This window comes from Hermetia illucens, chromosome 3 (genome assembly GCF_905115235.1).
Source record: "Hermetia illucens chromosome 3, iHerIll2.2.curated.20191125, whole genome shotgun sequence".
Taxonomy (NCBI): Eukaryota; Metazoa; Arthropoda; class Insecta; order Diptera; family Stratiomyidae; genus Hermetia; species Hermetia illucens.
The window spans coordinates 127,781,123-127,804,520 of NC_051851.1; the positions used below are offsets into that span (position 1 = coordinate 127,781,123).

Consider the following 23,398-nt stretch of genomic DNA (forward strand, 5'->3'; position numbering starts at 1 on the left):
TCTGAAAAAAGCGCGTATGAAAAACAGATAGATGGACATACAGTAAACTGATTTCAGTAAGGTTTTATTTTATTTATAACCTCAAAAATAGGTGTCATTCAGCAATTATACAGATATAACATTGCTGAGTACAATTTGTAAGGTATTCTCCGCTATATTACTAAGCCAGATAGCCCCATTTGCCCAGAACATCGGATTTTCTCTCTGCGGCAAACAATGGAAAAACTGCTGAAATATGGCATTGACTTCAAGGCTGCATACGAAAGCGAAACTAGGCTAGAACTATACATTACCATAAAAGAATTCGATATTTCGGCAGTGTTGATAAGACTAACTAAGCTGAAAGTGGCCAATGTGTGAGGTCAGATCAAACCATCAAGATGACTCTCGAAACCTTTCACCATGAACAACGTTCTAAGACAAGCGGATGCATTACCATGGATCATTTTAACCTGGCCTAATAAAAGTGATCCTTGATGGCGATGTTAATGTCAGAGGCTCTATTTTTTGAAATCCAATTGGCCTATGCTGACGATGTTGACATAATGCCTGGGAATGGGAAAAGCAACTCGAGATGTACAAACTGTCTTTATCCAGAAGAGTAGGTGGCGATCGGCCAAGGCAAGACGAAATACATGGTGGCAACATCAGCACCAAAAATGAAAGCAAAAGCAACCTTAAATAATATTGGTCAACTGAATAGTAAACACGGCAGACTACAATTTTCAAACTGATGAGAGGAGAAATAGAAAAACATCAGGATCGAAAATCACAACAGCTTACAAAAGTGTTCGGCTCAAAACACTTCACCATAGGGTCAAAGCTTCTACTGTGCTAGACAATGATTTTGCCAGTCTTCATGTATTTCTCGGAAACTGGGAGGGTTCTAAGTCGTGTTTGAAATAAAAATTTTCCGAAGAATTGACATCCTACAGTGAAGCTTATCACCATTGTGGCAGCTTGCGCTTCTCTTACTAACATAATTGTAAATAGTTTAAGTTAGGAGGTAGTTTGTTAGCCGAGGTTTAGGTAAAATTAAACGAGTTCCGAAGAGTAGTTTCTTCATTGGTTAAAAAATCTGGTGAAAAACGAGTACCATATTTCGGGAGCCGACAGCCCCTTCTGCAGCATCATAAGCCAATAAAGGAACTAGTGTTATTAATTGTGAAGTTCCTTTTTCCAGGGCGTACATTACCCTGCACATCTCATATTTTACCTCGATACCGAACGTCGTACTCACTCAGGTTCGCAATGATCAACAGGGCTCTCATATGCTCATCTGCCACCAAGATTTCATACTTAATCGGGATTTGCAATTTCCTTTTTAATAATGACCGCGAAATTCACCCGTGGCAGAGATAAAGATAGCTTAATCAACAGTATTCTCGGGCGAGTCATTTAAATTTGCTGTTGTCTGGACAAAAGGGAAAGCTTTCCTGTCGCTGAATAACAGGCAGGTAGCGAAATGAATTGAATTTTATCGGCCGCAAGTGTGAACAAACAAAGCTGCCATACACAACTAATAGCAAGCAACCATCAGATGATGACCCCTTTCGAGAGTGATTTCAGCGATTCGTTTGCTCTTCAGCCTTTGTACCGTTCACAAGCGGGGTCGGCTCGTCGTGATCGGTTTCGCCATTTGGCTCTATCGAATGCCTGATATTCAGACCAATCTTGGCAAGTGAATTCTCGTTGCGAATTGCGTGACCATACCATCGAAGACGCTTCTCTCGCAACTTTTCCATGATCGGTGCAACCCCATAACGATCGTGGAAATCCTAATTTCGGATGTGATCAAAACGTGTAATGCCACTAGTCCAACGTAACATCTTCGTCTCCATTACCGACGCCGTTCATTGTCTTTTATAGTTGGCCAACACTCAGAACCATAGATATATTTGCTGATCACAATACGGTCGATTTGATTAGTGTGATCGTTTCTGGTCAGTCGAAACTTAACTGATCTAATGGCAGGTGTTGTGTGAACAGAGTGTCGCCAATGATGAAACGGTGAAGGTTACAGAAACTTGTGCTTTAGATTACTTATCTAGTTCACGACGACACCTTTAGGAATCGTGTATAGTTGAAAATAGAAAGCATTCATCTTCTTGTGTCTGCGTTGGGGCGTAGTACTGCATTCTTGTTTTCAATATCTGGTTAGAAACCGGGCCCTAAATCATGAGAGGGCACTTTATGATAGCTGCCACCACCAATTCCACATCGGATTCGTGTTTACTTGACTTTCCAGAGTACAAAAGTGCCATAAAAGGGAGAGAAATACTTGCCAGAATCCCATCATTTCACTTTACTTACTGCCGGGGTATCCAACTTATATCGCAGGAATTCTTGCCCAGGTCCTTGCACTTACATGGTGTCCGCTCACAAATTTCAGTTCCTTTTAGTAACCTCCTACGATAAGTAGGGAATACTTTGAGCGTCTTCTTAAAAGCAAACCCCAAAAATTGCGCAGATTGCTTCTACCAAAAGTTATGGAAACTATTATTTTCTAGAAATAATTCAATCTAAGTTGCGTAATTAAGAAATAGGAAAACAATGAAAAACTGAACCATGGCTACTTAATATGTATGATATACGTATATATACCTATCATGAATACTCACATTTGCAGCGGCGGTCCTCGAGAATATGCCTCTCCATAGTACAACGATCACACTTTCGTCCTGTAACACCAACTCGGCAATTACATTGTCCATTTTCTTCGTCGCATTCGTCTGAAACAATGCCATCTGGATTGCAGTTACAAGGTTCACATCGGCCTTCAGGTTCGCTTGGTAACCCGAAATATCCTTTTGCACACATATCGCAAAGAGCGCCGGCATACCCGGGTTTACACTGGCATCGTACTTCCCCCTTCCACACAGAACATCCTTTAGCATAATTTCGGCTTGTTTCCGGACAAGGGCATGGTTTGCATTCACCAATATTGGGATCACCATAGAATCCTTCAGCACATTTTTCGCAATGATCTCCACCAGAATGTAAACGACAATTCTTGAAAGAAGTAGAATAAAAGATAAACGTGGGAATAACTGAAATATTAAAATAACGACGTACAATGCAAACTCCAGTCTCTTTGTCACATTCTTCACTCCGGTCATTGCATTTGCAAGGAATTGCTCGACCAACAATGTCTTCCAAATATGGGCTAGAACTATTGCGCTGTCTGTAGTATCCTCTGTTGGGGTCCTGACAGGATAAACCGTCATATTTATCCGGACACAGGCATTGTTCCACGCCATAAGCTAAACTCGTTTTTGATCCGGCCAAATAGATTGCGGAGTCCATTCTTACGCTATGCAATCTAGAAGCGAAAGTTCTCGATTAGCTACCTCAGAATGCTTTTGCGTCTTAGAGTATACCCACACGACTTCGGTGAAGTCAGTCCATGTCGTTCCACGTAAGAAAATATGCCTTATGTGCTGCAAAGCTGCCATCATTATTCCGCGTGTCACACTTTGGTCACTAGAGGAGTGTAACCTCCAGAAGGACTCGTGAAGGGGCACATCATAGGTGTCATTTAAAGATATATTCCGAGGTTCTTCCTATAAAAGTAAATTTTTTTTTAGTGAGTATTGGCTGATGTAGCAAAGGCGGGTGATGTAGCAATATTTTTACTTACTTGATAGTAATCCAACACTAGCTTATTGTAGGAATGAATTTGTACCAAAGGAAAATGCTGGAGAATATTTCTATCCATTGGCGTTTGAGCCCCGCCTGTTAATACTGAAAATCTCAAAAAGCCCCCATAGCTCTTAGTGCGATCCCCATAAAACTGGGGTGGTAATTGAAAATACAAAGGATAATAGAACGCCGTGTAAGCTCCAATAGACACGTTTCCAGTTGAGCTGGGAATTAGACTTAAACTGTTCATTGTTTCGATGTCAACGTCTTCCTCATGTACCATAGATCCTTCCATTTGGACAAGCTGAAATAAGTGAAATGTGAAAATACTGCGGATTATCAAAAAAATGTACTTAGTTTTAGGTTAGCTAATTCCAACACTTTCACCGATAGCCTACTCTGGCTTTTCCAGAGCATACTTCAGGTCATGGTTTTCAAATATTTTTTTATTTTTTGACAGCTTTTTTATAATAACATTTGAACCACACTCATGGGAAAAAAATATATCCTTAAAATTGTGAAGTAATTTTTAAAGTATTTTATTATTCCAAACCGAATTTTAATGGCTTCCAAATTTAATCCATGTGTGATCGTTCGCAGTCCAGCCTGTCAAAGCGCTGAAGCAGAAATTAATAAGGTAAAAGAAGTCGCCAGAAAGTGCTTTTCTATGCTTGAAAGCGGTAAAAAAGCAAGGGACGTGGTTATTGAAGGGGTGCGGACCGTATACAACAAACCAATATATATTTGCGAAGAGCACTTCAAAAAAAGATCTCGACGACGACCACAGTATCAACCCTACCAAAAAGGCGCCGTTGTCGCTGCTGATATCTACGGAGGATTCAGTGCAGCAAGCACAGCACCTGAATCCCGTTTTACCAACTATTTCAGTTTGGGCACCCTTCAAGACAGTAAACTGGGCGCCGTTTCAGTGGCATCCGATGAGTACACGATCAGAAGCAGAATCCTCACTTCGACTATCTTGAATTTACAAGAAAACTCAGCCATTTGCCAACTGTTAAACAAAGTCGCGGCAGAATCTTATTGTCCTGTGGGTGCAATAATGATTGATGGCAATCGAGTGCCGCATATTTTCAACATCAACGCTGAAATGGTGTGGACCTACATTACGCCTTCGGCTTGTAAATCTGGTTTCGAGAAAGACAAATGTATTTCAGGGGCGACTGATGTACAATCTTAGTTTAGGTAAAATTTCAGTATACATGAACATGAACATGAAATCTAGCTTTTACAGGAATTCATATTATTATTAATATTAATATTATTATATCCATGCACTTGTGAAAATCTTTATTTGAAATAAATTTTTATTTTTAAGAATGTTATTGCGACTTTTTTGAGGTTGAGGTTCCATAAATATACAGGTACGTAAGTATTGGCTTCTTTTGCAATCAAATTAAATCAGAGGCTGGTAAGTCCACCAATTACAAGGCTTAAGCTAATCGAATAGAGGGCTACTAAATTTCAATAATTAGATGGGACAAGGGTAACTCCAGCATGTTATTTACATAGCGTGCTGACCCCAATGGTGATGATTTAAGGCAAAGTGGAAATAAAATGCTGAGATCATCGAAAGATGAAAATATAGTTGGAATACCTACACTACGCTATATCCCAATCTGCTCTTTCTTTGCATGTTATGCGCCAGTACGACCAAGAAAACGTATTCAACATCGTTAAAAAAATGATCGTGTTCAAAAAAAGCCTCGCGGGAAATGTTAGGGAGTTCACCACAGTCGATGCGGCACTACAGATCCGGTTCTTGTCGAGAAATTAGGAAGGATTATTGACGTATGGACGGTAAGTCCGCCACTCCAAGCTACCGGAAGAGTCGAATCGATATTTACGCTCTACAAGAAACTCGATGCCAAAAGCTGCGACATAGAACGCCAACGAAGTAAATATATATGATTGCCATTTGCCCATTAGTTGGGTATGGCGCCTCAACCACACCTATATGCCTTCCCAAGATGCTCACATTCCTCTTCTACTGTTCTGCGCCTTGGGGCGACATACTTTCGGCCATCCTGGGATAGTGGATTCCATTGCATGGCGTAGCTAACAATCCAATTGTCGCCCCTCCTTAATGTGTGACCTATCCACTGCCTCTTCCGTCTTCCGACGTGCGAACGAGTGCCAGGCATGTGCATCGGCCAAGCTTTTCGTTAGTGATAGCATCAGGCCAGCGAACTACGATGATACGCCGCAAACAGGTGTTAGCGAAGATTTGGAGCTTTTGAATAACAGCGGAGTTCACTCTGCATGTGCTACTCTCATATAACAACACAAAAAGAACACTAGCCCTGAGCAGCCGCAATTTGTTGAGATAACTGAATTTCCAGATTTTAGACAAGCAAGCAAAAGCGGATCGACGCCTTCGATCCTCTGAGAATATTGGTTTTGTTGGTGTGCATCTTCAGTTAAACTTTATTTCAATCTCTTTCCAAATCTAAAACTATTTGTCCTAGGTCCATGACCCGACGAGAGAGAAAACAGATGTCATCACCGTAGTCGAGGGTTTGAAAAAAGGTGGCATCGTCCATTGAATTCGTCCACATCGTCCGAAGAAAAGAACATGAAGAACGTCATCGATAACAAGAAGAAATAATATTGGTGACATGTTGCGATCCTGGCGGACTCCACTGTGGACCTTAAAATCTTCTGAGATTCTACCACGTTACATTTTGCGCCAGCATATGCCTCCTTGCTAATAGCTATTAGTTTCTCTAGCATACGCCTCTTGCGTAGAACACTCCAGATACACTCCCTTTCCCTACTTTAACGAAAGCTTTTTCGAAATCAATGAAGAGCAGATTAAACTCTGCGCACTGCTTTGGGATGATATGAACCCCACCTACTCTCTGTCAATCCAGTTGCGAGATATTCTTTAATGCGTGCTAGGATAATTGTAGCTTTTATCTTTGCGACGGAAGGGTATACGCTCCAATTGTCGCACTGAAAACGAATGTCCTTCTTGGGGTCCTTAACGATCATCCCCTTCTTCCACTCTTTAGGAAAAGTCTCGGATTCCCAAGGTTTCCGTACGAGTGGAGGTAGCAGATCTGCAGTATCTACAGTTATAGCAAACCACTCTGCTGGGGACCGTCAAGCCCAGCGGTTTTACTCCGTTTGAGTGCATTGATAACCGAAATGATTTCTCTTTTGTTTGGAGGAACAGTCCATATCCGTATGTAAAAGTGACTAACCATTTCGTCCACAAGAGGAGGAACCTCACCGCTTGTGATACGGTTAACAAGTGGGGTGAACTGTTCTTTCCACCTCTTCAGTTGCTCGTCAGCGTAGATCATATTCATTCTGCGGCATCTTTCGCTTCCCTGACCAACGCAATACCAAATTCCCTTTTGTCATGCACACTACGCACACCCACCTATGTCACGCCCACCATTACTCGCAACGGTCAATAGAGCCTTCAACTCCTTCCGCTCGTTTCCGATCTGTTTTCACGATTCAATTAGTCAGATCTTATGGCCAACGAGCTGCACAGCACCCGAGAAAATAGATTTTTGATTGCTCATCGTTATTCTTAGGCGTGTTACTGCGTATATCTGCCATCCGATCAGCAAGATAGTTCTCCCACTCTCGGCGACAGTTGGATCAGCTTTCAAATACGAGAAGTATACGGTTGCAACACGTAAGCGACCATCAGATGGCGAGTCCTTTCAATGCCGATGTCAGCGTTTCCATTGTTATGCACATCCAGGACACAACTCCTAAATTTATTGCTGATGCAAAGCGGTCGATCTGTTTCTCAGCCTCCCCTGAACTGCCTGTAATTGCTCGTAGAAAGCATCCTTCTCCACTATATCGAAAGTCTCTGTTGATGCACTGTATAATTGGGGTGCTCCGTAACCCGGACCGGAATTTTCCAGTCAGAAATCTGTCAAACCCGCTCCCAGGTCAAGAGAGCGCGCCTTGAGGTAGTCATCAGAAACAACCCGACACCACGTCTGCTACCATATTGCCGGTAGTGTGACAAGAGGGTGAGAGGTTACTTCACTTAGACCCAGAATGTCCACCTTATATCATTGGAATTATGCTTGAGTAGGAGAAAGCGGGCTTGCGTTGACGAGGAGCGTGCGGATATTCCAGAAACCAATCATAGTCCGTTTCCCAAAGCCAAAGGTCGTAGCCGTAAGGCCAGTCTTTATCCGAGGCGTTATTGGCGTTTCGGTAGCAACACAATTTTAAAATATGCAGGATTTCGTTCGATCGGCTGTTACGATAAGCAGGGAAGACTTTGAGCGTATTCTTAAGCCCCAACTGTGCGTTGGGGCGTTGTGAAGGTGGTTATAAACTTCTTTGTTTTAGTAGCCGATCCACTCGATTCTGCAATAGATAAGCCTACAGCATCGGTACAGCACAATGACGAACGCAAGCATCCATGGCCAAGTGGTATTCATGCCAGGACAACCGTGCATTATATAAATGTTACGCCACGTCGGTACCGGAATCATTCCTGCAATTTCCTTTTAAAATATTGTTTGGTGGACACAGCACGTTCGGAGTATGTTAAGATACGAATCCTGCGTATGAAGACCTGCTACGAAAGTAGTGGTCGACTTCGGGCGATCTACGTTTGGTAGCATCCCCAGTAATGTTGCACTAATGGTATCCGTTTTATACTTAACTTTCCACAAATAGGGATTAAAGTTTAACTTTTCGCTGGACGTCATGCTGCTATACCTCTCGGAAGAGGAGAATAGGCTCGCCGATTAATACGGAAAATACAAAAACGATGGATCAGAGAGGTAAGGGTCATGCTAGACAAAGCAATGGAGTTCGAAATTTTTTACCGATCTATTCAATAAAAATGTTATTCGGATGGGCTCGCCAAAAGGAAAGCCTGATCAAACTGTTAGCTTCCGGGTCGTAGTCTATGATGCAAAAATAATCCCCACAGATCATCAAAGTCGTTATAGAATGGCAAAGTCAGATAACTGAGGGCTGAATGTTTGAAAGTAAGAAGAAGTTACCAGCGAAAAGGATTAACCAGGTATGGGGATCTTCAGAAACAGTTGGGAAAAGTGGTCCACAAAAGCAAACGGAATTTGTTTAATAATCTCTATTGAGAAGAGGGCTGTAATTCCATGAAGCAGAGATGGCTAGGCTAAAATGAATTAAGGCGCCACAGATCGAATTTCTAATTTCGTTACGATAATAAAGAATATCAATAGCAGATATAGAGACAATTGATATACTACTTTCTTGATCGTAATAGAGCCGCTTCTAGAAAGTGTACCAGCTTTGAGAAAGGAAGAACGTATTTTCAGCTGTGTGAAGTTAGGAACCAGAAAAACCCCCGGACTGGGCAGAAGGAGGCAATAAAAGCGAGAACGGAGTCGCTAATTTTTACGAAAAAACTGCAAATCCCCTATTATTACTTAGACAGGCAGGCATCAATCTCGCTCTCACAGATATCGTTTAAACTACTTTAATGCACACGGTGCATCGGTCAGAATACCTACCGGAGTCATCCTGATGAGTCCTTTGGTGATAGAACATCAATTGGAAACTTTGAGAATAGTTTGAAGAGACTTGTCCTATTTCCCTTATAGTGGAACCGAGAAATGCCAAGACTCAGGAAATCAACCAGGCGACTTCTAAATCGTGCTTGCAAAAGCAATAAATTGAAAGCTGGTTAACCTTCCGGAACTCACAGCGTGAATATAAGAGGCTCATAAAGCTTTGATAACATACTTCGAGGAACTGAAAAATGGAAGGTAGGCTTGCAAGCTGTACAGAGTCCTTAATAAGGATGCATCGACAAAGTTTAAGTCTATTAGAAAACCGGATGCAACTTTCACAAATTCCAGAGTTAAGTCTATAGAGACTCTCTAGGAAGTGCACCACCCGGGAGAAGGAGTGTCAGAAGTGGGAGGGAGAGAATTGGCGGCTTCAGCAAACCTTTCAACACAAAGGTTTTGCAAGGGGAATTGAGACACTGGCAGAGTGGTTGCTACCAATGAAAAAGCAAGAACATTTCAAAGCGCCTGGTATGGAGAGCATCCATCCAGCGATGCTGTATAGAGCACTTACAGTAACTTCTAGAAAATATTGTTCGCGAATGTATAGCTTTGGGCAATGTGAACCTCACTTTGCAGAAGGTTAGGGTAGTCTTCATACCTAAGCCTGGGAAAAAAGACAATTATAATTTAAGAATCATTGAAATGTTTTGAGAGTTGGCTGAGCGTCACATTCGGAAGAAGGCGCTAAGGTTGTACCCACAAAATTAAAACAAACATGCTTACCAGCATGGAGAGTCCTGTGCGTCTGCTTTTCACTCTTTTGTATCAAAGATAGAGGAGGTAACTCTGAAAGGTGAGTAGGCGATGTTTGTGGATATTGGAGGGGCTTTTGACTGTGCGTCCCTCCAACAGCTCTCTGATGCCCCCAGAGTACAAAGTGTTGATGAAACTTTAATTAAGTGGATCTATGCTATACTAACGCAAAGACTGCTGTCTTCTGAAGTGGGTGTCGGTTGCTACAAAACAACCGAAGTGACGAAAGGCTGCCCTCAAGTAGCCATTTTGGTGGAGTATGTTGATTGACTTACTACTATGCGAACTGCAAAATATGCCAATACCCGCGAAAGCTTATGCGGATGACGTGATTGACCTAGTTGTTGGTCAAGATCTCGGAACGGTGTGGATGAATATACAATGCGTCGTTGATTTGATTAACAGTTAGTGCCGCAGGCATGGACTTTCAGTAAATCCAAATAAAGCCACAATGGTATTATTTATAAAAAGGAGTAAACTGAATGGTCTCTCCCTTCCAGTGATGAGGGGTACAGCCCTTCAACTCTCCAAATAAGTGAAATATCTGGGAGTTATTCTAGACAAGAAGTTTCTTTGGAGCAAACATGTAGAGGTAAAGATGAATCGGGCTACCACAGCTTATGGGCTATGTAGACGGACCTTTGCCTCAACATGGGGATTTAGGTCTCAGGTAGTGTGGATATATGTTGTTATCATTAGGCCGATGATTGCTTATGCATCCGTAGTGTGGTGGGTTAAGGTGAAAGAAAGGAATTTTCGCAGTAAATTAGTCACACTGCAAAGAACTATGAGTCTGGGTATTATTGCTGCCATGAGCACGACATCTGGTGCAGCTCTGAATGCATATTTCAAGCCCATGGATTTGCTTATTCAGAGCATTGTAATGAGAGCACCTCATAGACTAATTCGCTTACATCTATGGGGAAACAACGGACGTGGGGGGGCACAGAGCATTGGAAGAGATACTGGCAGAATTGAATCCAGTTCTTACAATGCCTTCCGATTCGCGGGTCCCCATACATGTGTGGTAGAAGATATGAAGTTATCTTGAAACGAAGAGAAAACAAGGACAAACTAGAAGAATTCGCGGCAGGATATACTGACGCCTTCTACAGCTATGGTTTCAAAGCAGAAGAGAATTTTGCAGTAGGAGTCTACTTATCGAATAAGAACGAGAAATGGCCTTTTGCTTTGGGACAATATGCAACGGTCTTTCAGGCTGAAGTGTATGCGCTCCTAACAGCGGCAACCTGGATGATTAACGGGTGGTTGAAGAACAGATGCATCGCAATCTGCACCGATAGTTAGGCTGCATTGAATGCGTTAAGCAATCTTTTGATTACTTCAAAAAGCGTTCAGGGATGTAAAAATCTATTGAACTCTGTTTCTAGATTCAATAGGGAGGAACTACGCTGGGTACCCGGTCATTGTGGTGTAGAGGGAAATGAAATCGCGGAGGCTTTTTTGAAAAGAGAGTTTAGTTTCCTTCTTGCCTGGACTGGGACCAACAATTGGGATGTCAATAGCTTTGGCTAATGTTGCTATCAAAAACTGGGAAGAAGGTTCCTATAATGGCAGATGGCAGAACCTTAATGTTGCTAAATGCACCAAACTTTTCCTGCCAGAACCTAGCATGCAGCTCGGAAAGTTTATCCTGCCGAAAATCAGGAAGACTTGGAGAAGTATTGGAGGTATTCTGACTGGCCACAATTTACTAGCTGGATATATGTTCAAAATAGGGATTCTTCAAGATGATACGTGCCCTCCCTGTAATGAAGAAGTGGAATTCACAAAACATTTTGGGTGATGATGTGCTCCAGTTGCAATGGGTGGCATCATATTTTCTTCTTTTTCTTCAGCCTTTTCTCCGTTCACACGTGGGGTCGGCTCGTCGTGATCAGTTTCGCCATTCGATTCTATCAAAAGCCTGATCAACATGCAGTCGCGAGGCATCGACTTCGATGTTCAAACTAATCTTGGCCATACATAAACGAATCCAAGATCTTCCGTTGGACGAGGGAATGAGCGAGCCACCATGGTCTGAGTGCTCGAGGGTTTGCCTGTCCGGTTTGGTTGCACACCGAGCTTCCATTCGCCCTTCACTAGCTCGCGGTATACCTTGGAACGTTAGTGAAAAATACACTTGCAGCAACCTCCAAGCAATCGTTTTCGATCCGTGAAATGACTTAACTACTCCGGTTTGTATATTCCCAAATATAAAGGAGGCTGATACCCGAAAGCAATGCACGATCAAACTACTATGAAAATCTATTTGGATCAGATGGTCATACTGGATCGCCATCGAAGAGTGCATTTTAATGACACGTAACTCAACAACGCCGAGATGAAACACATTCCCCACTAGAACCGCGATTTGTCTGATTTTCGGTTAGCATTTCACTTCGGAAGATGGAGTAGGTTTGATCAAGACTTTAAGGAAAGTACCTACAATGAAGCTTGCAACAAAATCAAGCTAGTGGTACTGTAAAGCGAAACCAAGTATATAACCCCGCGGCGAAGCACATAGAGATTTGCAATGTCGAGATTCAAAGCGTCACGTATATCTCGAATCATGTCTCCCGATCTACTTCTGAAGATTGTCTTGGGGTTATCCCTTGAGGGGGCTAGGCACGAAGACGGTTTTCAGAAACTTTTGAACCCGCCGGTAACACTTGTTGTAATGTGGGAAAACCCGCTGAAAGTTTACATCAAGATTCGAGACAATAAAATACTTGGGCCTTGATGGTGACCTAATAAAGCACATAATCTGCCCTCTCAGTCGGCGACCGATATGTTCACGAAACTGTTCGAAATATGCCTGATCGAAGCAGAATTTTCTCGCTATAGAAACGACAGGTGCTGGTGCTGTCGTCTTAGAAAGGCAAATCTGCTAGTGTTCACCATTGCCCACCCGTATGCTGTCAGAACTCGGCAGGCTTGCTAGATTGGTAATTTAGTTTCTGTATAACCAGATTACCCACTGATATCAACAAAGTGAATTATCGGCTTGACTTAAAACGCAATGCGTGGAAAAGGAAATACCAGCAACTATTGCGCAATGATTACGCTTGCGGTTAGCTATACATACAATTTGTTAGATTGAAACCTAATAAATTCCTCGTGACGTCCAATCTACCTAGTTACTTAGATAATCCATTCTACAGGTATGGAAGAAAGAAGGCTCTGGTACAATATGGACGACAGACCAAAGTAAACCAAAGGGTTTTGCCCCTCAGTTATGGAACATTATGCATAATGATTTACTTAACGCCTCGGTTGCAGAGAAGGCAACGATAGTGAGTACGGTGGACAATGAACGAGCGATTGTATCAGAATACGAAGCCAGATCGCGTTCAAGTCGGCTATCAATTACCTTTTATATAAAACTTAAAAAGTAAAATGAAATGTCAAAAGTGTATGTAATAGTTTAACATATTTTCTAAATTTTTTTTTCTTTTTAGTTTCTTTCCTATCTTTTTTGGTTGTTATTAATATTCTAATTAAACTATATAAACAATCATGAAAAAAGTATAATAAATATTTGGAACACGAAATGTGTTGGAAGAAGGGTGACAACCAAAAACCGACGTATACAAAATGATTGTTTCAGCTAGAACCCAGTCCGTTCGACATAATTTACAAAAACTTGAAATCTCCACTCGGTCATGTCTGGTTAGATTATTTAAAACTTTTTAAAATTTATTACATATTAATAGAGCTTACTCCAAGCACAAATATTAACTAATCAAATATTGAAATTCACAAAAGTTGAATTGAGAGCTGCAGCTTGTAGAGACCAGGTTCTGCATTTTCCTGTCAATATTTACCATTATTTGACACTACGTGGTATCAGCTTTTCTATTCACCTTCTCAGTTTTTCAACATTAATCACAAAGTTCTAAAGTAATTTACTGGCAATTTGATCTCTCATTTGCAAACAATATGTTGGTAGAACTGGAACTATCATTGTTTTTTTAGTTGGGAGGTTTCTGTTTGATAAACTTTTTTCTTATTTCCATCCAACTTGGACTTGTTTCATGCCAATTGCCGAAATCGAGCACCACTGCCAGTTCATCCGATTTTACTGTACTGATCGAATCGTGTTTTTGTCCTTTCAGTATTCGCTGCTGAATAGACACTTTCCCTCCAATAAACTCGGATTTCGCTAAAGGTTTTAAAACACTTCGTCCTTACTGTGAATCTTCCAAAGATGTGGCATTCAGAAAGCTTCCGGGTACGGGATTACTGCACTATTACTCTGCGTTTTACTAACACAGCATGGCACACTGATGCAACTGCAAGGTCCGCCTGGGCAGCATGGATTCGGATAACATGGATCTTGATAGGATCCACTGTTATCTGTACGTGGACAGCATGGATCTGGACGTGGGCAACATAGGTCAGCAGATGGTGGGCAACGAGGACCAGGGGGAGCTGGGCAACAACTAGCAGTAGGACGGCCATAACAAAGATCGTAAGCAGTCAAGGTCGGAAAAGAACGCTTGGCTGGGCGGCAAATTTCATAACAAGGGGGAGGATATACTGGACAGCAAATACAGCAAGTTCCACACTCTTTCCCAGGTCGACATACTATTTGTTTTGGTTCACATGGCTTACAAATTTTCATTGGCTTGCAGGGCATACAGCACTTTGTTGTAGATTTCGGAACTTTGCACTTCTCCACACAGTATGGTCGACTGCAGCCCATATTCCATGATTGAGGAGTTGCGTATACCCAGATCATGCAAATCCTTGGGGTGTAGATCTGAATTTTACCACAAGAATCGATGCCAATTCCTCCAACGGGACCGCATTCGAATGTAGTTATTACGTTCAATGTACTAAGAACTTGTGCGTTATCTTGACAAGATACTATCTTCTGTGTTAACGAGTATTTTGATATTACATAGTTGGAAACTGCCAGCGATACGGCTCCCTCTCCGTTGGCATAGCAAACACCACGTCCAGCAAAATTGCAGCTGCTGTCAGCAGCGAAGTAATTGCCACACATGTCAAGCACGCAGATCCCGTATAAATTATAAGGCTCGGTGCAATTGTTAAGAGGCATTTTACATTTAGAAGCAATTTTCTTCATGGCTTCCAGAGCCACGCTCCTTGCCGAGGCTTTTTGTTTTAAAGCGTCTAAAGCATCGAACGTAATCAATTTTAGCCTCTCCATTTCAATCCCGGAATACTCTCCAGCTCTACCGCGAAGAACAACGCATGGTTGGCAACAGCAAGTTTGTGGCATTATTCCAGTTAAAATTAACAAATTGTAGCGATGATTTGCCAAAAATTATTCCGTTAAAAACTTAAAATTTTAGATAAATATTCTAGAAAATTTATTTTTTTAGTACATTTTTCAATAAAAGTCCATCGCAATAAAATGTTCGGCGAAACTAAACAAAAGCTGAATGACGCAGTATTTCGGTTTGCTATGATTGAAAGCTGAGGGGTGTCAACAAAGAAATCTGATTGTTTCTACGAAAAATAAGAGGAAAAGTAGTTTTTCTCAAGATTACAAAATAAAATTGTCGCCCGTGAAATAGAATTTATTTACGTTGAGATACTCACCACGACATATTCATATTCATCGTTGGGAACATATTCAGGCCGGATGTATTCGACACTTAGATTCCTTGCTCCTTGCATTCGGATCATTCCCCATGATAAATCGCTTTGGGCGCATTGTTGCGACCGCTGGAAGCAGAAACATCGCGTGCATCCTTCCGCGTTGGATTTATGTAACCCAAATGTATGCTGGCGACATCGGTCGCATTTTAGTCCTGTTACAAGGTTCTGAAAGTATGAAATTGGAAATTTATTACTTTGCTGAAACTACACGACAAAAAACATAAAAACTACTAAATGAAAAAATAACTGACTAAATGACTAAACTAAATACATTCAATATTAAGTAAAAAACAAGGCATTCACAAGCGGGGTCGGCTCGTCGTTATCGGTTTCGCCATTTGGCTCTATCAAATGCCTGATCTGGATGTAGTCGCGAGGCTTTTAAATTTGTATCCAGCGTATCAAGCCACCGTTATTTCGTCCAGCCTTTTGGTTGCTCACCATCGACTTCGATGTTCAGTCCAATCTTGGCAAATTAATTCTCGTTAGCGCGAATTACGTGACCATACCATCGAAGACGCCTCTCACGGAGTTCCCCACAATCGGTATCCTCATTTTGGATGTGATCGAAACGTGTTACGCCACTAGTCCAATGCAACATCTTCGTTTCCATTACCGCAAGACACCGTTCATTGTCTTTTATAGTCGGCCAACACTCAGAACCAGAGAGAGCGACAGGACGGACGACATTGCGGTAAATTTTAGATTTGAGACGTTCATTGATACGTGGATCACAAAGGACACCAGTTGTGGAACCCTACTTCGTCCAAGATGGGTTAATGCGTGAAGCTATTTCATAAAGCAGCGTGTATTGCGTAGTTATTTCAACGATTTCGTGGTCGGTTGTCAAGAATGCGTTCAAAAATCTTTATGGTATGGGAAAGCAACCGGATCGGGCGGTAATTTTAACATTCTGCTGGATTACCTTTCTTTTTCCATATAAGAACTGTGGTACTTTGTTGCCAGTTATATGGTGTTCTACCTTCCTGAATAACTCGATTAAAGATACGGATTAATTCAATTTTAAAGCACCGTGATTGAATATCGAATAATATCGGACTCAGTGAATGAGTTCTTAGTCAAACCGGAGTAATGATCCCAGCGAGCACAAAGCTGACCATTTGCCTCTTAGTGTACCGTTACAGCGTTGAAATGAAGTTTTCTAAATTGCTGCCCAGACCCAAATTTAAAGTAAAGCCGGTACAGTAACTAAAATCCTAGATAATGTATTAATCGAAGAATCCTAGTTATTTAAGGGTAGTTAGACTTGGGAAAGCAGGAGGTAAGCATATCCTCTATCACGACCAGCATCACATCAACTAGCGGAAATCCTGCGTTACATAAACGAATCTGGAATATTCCGTTAGACAGGCGAGTTGTGGAGTATGAAGATAGCGACCACTCTTCATAAGCTCATGAACACTATTTGTTCTAACGAAACTACGCTGCCAGATTGGCGAAAAACTGTCCATTTTTCAGCGAACCCGATTAAACTCATCAGAATGACAATGAGCCTGTCTGGCGGTTAAGTAAAGATACGAAACCAAATAACATAATGTTTCAGCACAGACTCCTGACTAAAACAAGCTAATTGGCTGGCCTCAATATGATTTGTTATTGCTCTGGAGTTCATAATCCGGAAGATGTCAGTAGATGTAAATGGGAAGATACTGAATAAATCATCACAGATAGTGGTCTACGCGGATGATATAAATACGGATACGTATAGCGTACGAACGACAGAGGAATACCCAGTCTACTCAGAGGCAAACAAAGGGAGGACTCAGCGGACACTGTAAGTTACACGATGGTTTTCGAAAGTGGGCTGTGCGGTCGTTGCAACGAGAGCAATAGAGATTGAGACTTCTGGAGTCGAAGGATCGACGTCGGACTGTAGCGCCAAAGAAGACGTAGAAGAAGAAAATTCAAATAGTACTGATGATAGCGGTAAGGGTGATGAAAACGGAAGAACATAGTTGATACTTTCTGGCACCGTACTACTTACTATATGAACACAGCCTGGAACTGTCATAATGGAGATGGAAAATCAGACGATTTATTGCTAGGCTTATAACTTCAGGTAATTGCTGTGTCCGGATAGCTGAGTGGTTAGAGCACAAGGCACAAGGCACAAGGCTTGAATGCTTGAACAAGTACAATGTTGACTGAATAATCCTATCGTAGTTTGAGGACTTCCTCCCTTTCGTTCCTCCTTACTCCCGCAGAATTTCTAATAAGGGACATTCCCTAAATGAATAACTGGGCGGAGGATGTCGAGGAAGAGTGGGAACCTCAGAGGCCGCGCCTCATACAAGATCTGAGGCGGAAGAGACAGCAATTGAGACGGTGATCCGTCGTGGATCTTCCCCTCCTTGATCGCGGCACTCGGGTCCGGAGACTTACGGCTCCACGCGCGCGGTCGAGCCGGTTTTTTTTTTTTCTTCTTTCTATTTTCCAACGTTAGCTCGCGTTCTGTTTGTCCATCGATAGGCCGTCGCGAAATTCATTGTAAAGTCGAATTTAAAATCCGGTGCGGACCCACGCATCGGAAAAGGCACGTTGTTTTGAGTAATGAAGCGTGAGGGATCAAAGCGCTCAAAGGACCCCCCCCCCCCCCCACATTCCCGAGCCTGGGTAGCACAGAGGCGTGCAAGAACGTGTCGACCGAGCACTTTGATGGAGCTTTAATCTTTGTGGGCGGACCTTCACGGTCAATTTGGCCAAATTGTTTAGATTTTTGGGATAGCTCTGCCCTCTAGGTCGTTATCGGCCACTAAGGATGATCGACCTGATTTCCTAGTTCCACTATTATCATTACAAATGGCAGTGGAGTTTGTATCGTGATTTGACGTTGGATACCAGTCGACTCAGCTGTGAATCAGGTGCCTGAGTCACATCAGGATAATAATCTCGGGCGAGCGCAATGCTGACCACATTGCCTCATACAGTTTACAGTAGTGTACCGTTACGGTCTTGAATGAAGTGCTCCAATACACTTCAAGGCCCTGATCCAATATGGATTGTTGCGTCAACGATTATTATTATTATTAATTGCTGATGCATATGCAAATGCGTACAATAATGCTTGGGAAAGTACCACCAGCAACAAAGTAACATAATCTGGTAAGCTCGTAGTATATAACGAAGCTGTCCAACCGACCTTTGTCACTAAGTTGTGAAACTAACACACAGATACATTTACATTTACATGAAAATCGATAATCTAGAATGTGAGGATTGAGAGTAAAAAGGGCTGCTAGAAACAAAAGCGGCGTTGAGTTGGGTGTAAACAGGACTCATAAAGCAATTGTTATTTCTTATCAAGGATGCATTAGCAAACTAAATGTAGTTGGCGGGAAAGCAGCTTTGCTAACTAACCTGCTACCAGAAAACAAGACGACTTTATAATAGTGTTTATCTTTCTGATGTCCAATGAGACTATGCTCAGTTTCATTACCATTACACTGATGTGTAATCGCGGGCAATTAGACCGAAAGGCTGGCGCTTAATCAACTCGGGCATCGCACCGTCGAAACTCATTTGAATTTAAGCAATTGTCTGATCTAGGCGGTTCTAAGCACCTACAACAAGGGATTCTATGAAATATCAAATATAGAGACAGGGTTGCACTCAAGTATATAATAGTGGCATAGAGGCAAGTAAGAGTGGCCTTCCTAGCACGACAAGGTGATACTAAACACAGTCTAAAGCGTATAGGCCAATCAGAATTACCTCTTTCATTGTGAAAACTTTAGAGGAACTAGTTTATGAACAAATGAAAAAGAGGGACTGTTATCCTACTCTTTGCATTCAACCAGAATGGTTACCAACTGGGGAAATATGATGAGACAAATTTGCATTAGCCATCAGTATCGATGACTAAAACTGTTTCTAATAATAAAGAAACGACTATCGTCGCCCTAATAGATATAGTAAGCGCTCACGATCATACCCCATTTGATCAAACGACAGCAAGCACGGTATGGGCTCTAAAGGCTTCCCTGTATCTGTATTACGAGTACCATAAACAGAGACGTTGTTCCAACTGCAAATCTTTTTCCTTATAATAAAATAAAGTCGAGGATTCTAGCGTACTAACTGCAACTAAATAGCACATGAGCAGATGTTGGAGATGAGCAGCGATTTTATGACGTCAAAGATAATCCCAGATTCTAAACTTGATAATAAAGAAAGATTGGAATTACAAGAAACCAAATAATGTAATAAAATAATAGGACAGAAGTAGAGATGCATGGAGTGATTTCGAAACAAGACATGTAAGCCCAAACAAAGACTAACTCAAAGTAGACCCCACCTATCATTTCTAAAAATATTCGATTGGCTTCCGCGAATTCCATCAAAAAATCTTTCCTTGTCAAATAGTGGGTTTTAGACAAGGAAACGGTGCAACGGCTCATATTGTAGTCCCCATAAATTTTAAAGGATACCCTTAGATGTACTTTTTTAATCAATGCCGAAATACCTCAAAGAAACACTCTTATTTTTTGTAGTAAATCTTCAGGCAATGATATATTTAGTCACTAATTACGAATAGTTATTATATAAACAAGTATAAGGCAATAATTCATAAAAATATGTACCTACCTTACAAGGACATTGTCCACGATAGTCACATTGTATTAAGCCATCACCACGCACTTCTGAACCATGAATATTACAATTGCATCTGTTACAATGGGGGTAATCATAATATCCTACTGCGCAGGAATCGCACCTCCGGCCTGTGTATCCTTCTCTGCAAATGCATTGCCCACTTTGAGTATCACAAGTTTGTCCAATAGAGCCGAGTCCATCGCAATCACAAGACTGGCATCCTTTCTTTGGTTGCCAGTTCCATGTGTTCGGTTGACAATGTTGACAATCTGGTCCTTTTGTATTTGGTGGACAAATGCATCCGCCAGTCACGATGTCACAAATGTAACCATCCGATGCGCACTTATCACATGGAAGGCAACCTTGGTTCGACAGACCGTAGAATCCTTCCATACATCGGTCGCAACGATAACCTTCAACACCAGGTTTGCAAACACAGCGGCCTGTTACGGAATCGCAAATGTTATCACGTGATCCTAATGGGCTACATTCACATCTTTGGCAACCCACTTTCGATGTCATATTCCAGTAACCGAATTGGCACATGTTGCACCGCTGTCCGGTAACATTAGGTAGGCAATCGCACTGGCCGGTGAGCCGATTGCATCCTTTTCCGGTTGATCCTGAAATGCTGCAGCGACATTCTGTAACAAAAGGAAGAAACTAGTTAAAAACAGATAATAAATTTCAGATAAATAGGCTTGACATTATAGTGATATTTTTGTGTCTACTAATATGGGATCCTACTCATATCCCTTACCACTATACCAGTTTCAGTCGGTGATTTTTATTCGACTTATCTGCACAGGTCCAGTCTGAAAGGAGATCGCTGTAACTGTTTTCATGCGTTATTTTTATCGTTTTTCGTACAGCATAATCAATTTCATGGATCGTTTTTGGGGTTTGGTAACGAGGGGATGCTCCACAGGATAAAATTTTACCAGCGCATAGAATTTGCTGCAAAATACACGACCCTAGTTTTTAAGGAAAAGTACTAAGTGTTTTTCTTGGCTGTTATTCGAGAAAATCCAGTGCTGGAAAAAATCAGAAAACAAAACACACAACCATATACTTATTGCTTAGCACTATTGCCATTGAGTTTACTATGTGTAACCTTCGTCACGAGATCAAAACAAATTCCAACACACTTTCAGCTGTAAGGTCGGTTAATCTTATTTTTCTGGGAAAACGGGTGATATCAAATGGGCAGCCACTGAGCAAAAAGTACAATAGAACGAAGTTTAATAGGATTCAAAGAACTGTGTGTGCAGCTGCTATTGAGACTCTGCAGTCCTACCTGGCAGATGTTCTCTATCCTTTCGCTGAACGCCCTCATGAAACCCCTGTAGCTTGTACTGCTCTCAGACTACGTGAACCCGAATGTTGCACAGCGAAGCTCTCCCTCTCTAGGCGTTCCCTATGAATCGCTCCACACGCAAGCCAACCTTCAGAGTGAACTTTGCTGTGGACTTTTCAACTAGGGCAGAGTGGAAGATCGGCGACGTTTTGCACGGTTATGACATAGTATTTTTCGGATAAACACAGCATAACCGAGTTGAATGGTTTACCCAGATTCCCCACTCTGAGTTCGCGGTTATAGGAATATTGAGTGAAATGAGCAGGCTTACGAATTGGCCAGGTGAGACGCTGCTCTTGGTAGTTCCCCGGTGGTAACAGTGTGTGTCCCGACGGCGACTATCAGGAGTGGAATATACTCACACTAATTAACAGCTGCTGACTTTAAATGGCCAAAGCTCTCCACCTGATGGCGGATTTCGCCCGCTTATGACAAGAGCCGATCACCAAGGCTTTTGGGCCAAATGTGCGCAACGGCATATAAGATTACGGCAGTCTGCGCGAGGCACTTAGACTATAACGCCTGACTTGGCATACCCTACAATTCGCATTGCCGAAGCTGCAGAGATGAGGGAGAGACTGTCAGGCAGTTCCTTTGCGATTGCCCAGTTCTAGCTAGAACCAGATTAACACTAAGTAAACTATTTTTTGATGACCTCACGTAGATCTCTAGTTGCAAGACGGGAGAGTTGCTATCCTTCGTGGATGCTACGAGCTGGTTTTGAATGTCTAAGCCTAGATTCCGTCCCTTTGCTATTAACAAAGCAGGGGGTCTGAGACGTTTGTGGCATCAAAACGGTGCACCACAGCGCCAACTGAGCTCATTGGAGCAGGCACTGATGCCTACCTACCTAACCGGACGATACAAGTCGATAGTTCCGAAAACTGCGTTGAACGCGTCATTTAACCTTTCTCTTTCAACCGCAAATCTCGGAAAATAGAAAATGATATGCTGCGAGTCCTCGAATGTAGCGGCGCATTCTGTCTGGAGACTCATACAATCCGAAGCGATATGAGTATTTCCGTAAGGAACTGTATTAACTGGTAATGTCGCTAGACCCACCTTTCAATACATGGAATCTTTTCTAGGGGCTTTTTGGAAGCCCGCAACTGCTTTGACCGCATTTGTCCTCCTTCTTCGGTAGAGACTGTGCCTTACTCGCTAAAAAATTCAAAAGAATCATCCCCGCGATTACACACACTACCTCACCAGATACAGTCCTACATACGTTGTATACCCTCAGCGTGATTGGAATACATATCGAATTCACTCTTCTATGAGTTACGGTGTTGTCCAATGCTCCTGCCCAGACAGGAGCCGCGTATAGCAGAATGAATTTTACCACTCTTACGATAAGCAGCCGGCGACTAGATTTTGGACCTCTAATATTAGGCCTCATCCTTGCTACAGATGAATTAGCATTTGCTGCCTTTTCTCACGCATAGATTTTGAAACGACCTCGTGAATACCAAGCCAGGTTTTGACAGTGCAGTTTTTTCTGCAATTGATAATAAGGACCGCCTCCGTCTTACCGCCCGCTAGGTTCAGTTTCACCATTTGTAGCCATACTTTGGTGGCATCATGGGAGGCATCCACACAGTTCCGCGGGGTATTTCACAACTACTACCGCCGCCAGATCGTCTGCAAAGCTAATCAGCGTTGCATCCTTTGGCACGTGAAAGCCGAGCACTTCGTCATAAATTTTATTCCACAATAGGAGCACCAATACGGAGCCCTGCTGAGAACCTACTCTCATAAAATATTCCTGCGGCCCGTTGTGTGGCTCGTATCACAGAAGCCTCTCCCAGAGGTAACTTTCCATTATCCGAGCTAA

At 42.2% G+C, this 23,398-nt stretch overlaps 1 protein-coding gene across 2 annotated transcripts in view; it reads right to left on the reverse strand.

Annotated features, from left to right (window-relative positions):
- LOC119653202 (laminin subunit alpha-1) overlaps positions 1–23,398 on the reverse strand; it is a 375,238-nt gene that overhangs the window by 35,250 nt on the left and 316,590 nt on the right. For both annotated transcript variants that reach the window (XM_038057770.1, XM_038057772.1), the window contains exons 9-14: positions 20,199–20,851; positions 15,534–15,758; positions 3,641–3,946; positions 3,385–3,563; positions 3,076–3,322; positions 2,622–3,012 (exon numbers count right to left, since the gene is read on the reverse strand). In XM_038057770.1, the coding sequence (XP_037913698.1) occupies positions 2,622–3,012; positions 3,076–3,322; positions 3,385–3,563; positions 3,641–3,946; positions 15,534–15,758; positions 20,199–20,851 (2,001 nt within the window). The remainder of the gene's footprint in view (positions 1–2,621; positions 3,013–3,075; positions 3,323–3,384; positions 3,564–3,640; positions 3,947–15,533; positions 15,759–20,198; positions 20,852–23,398) is intronic.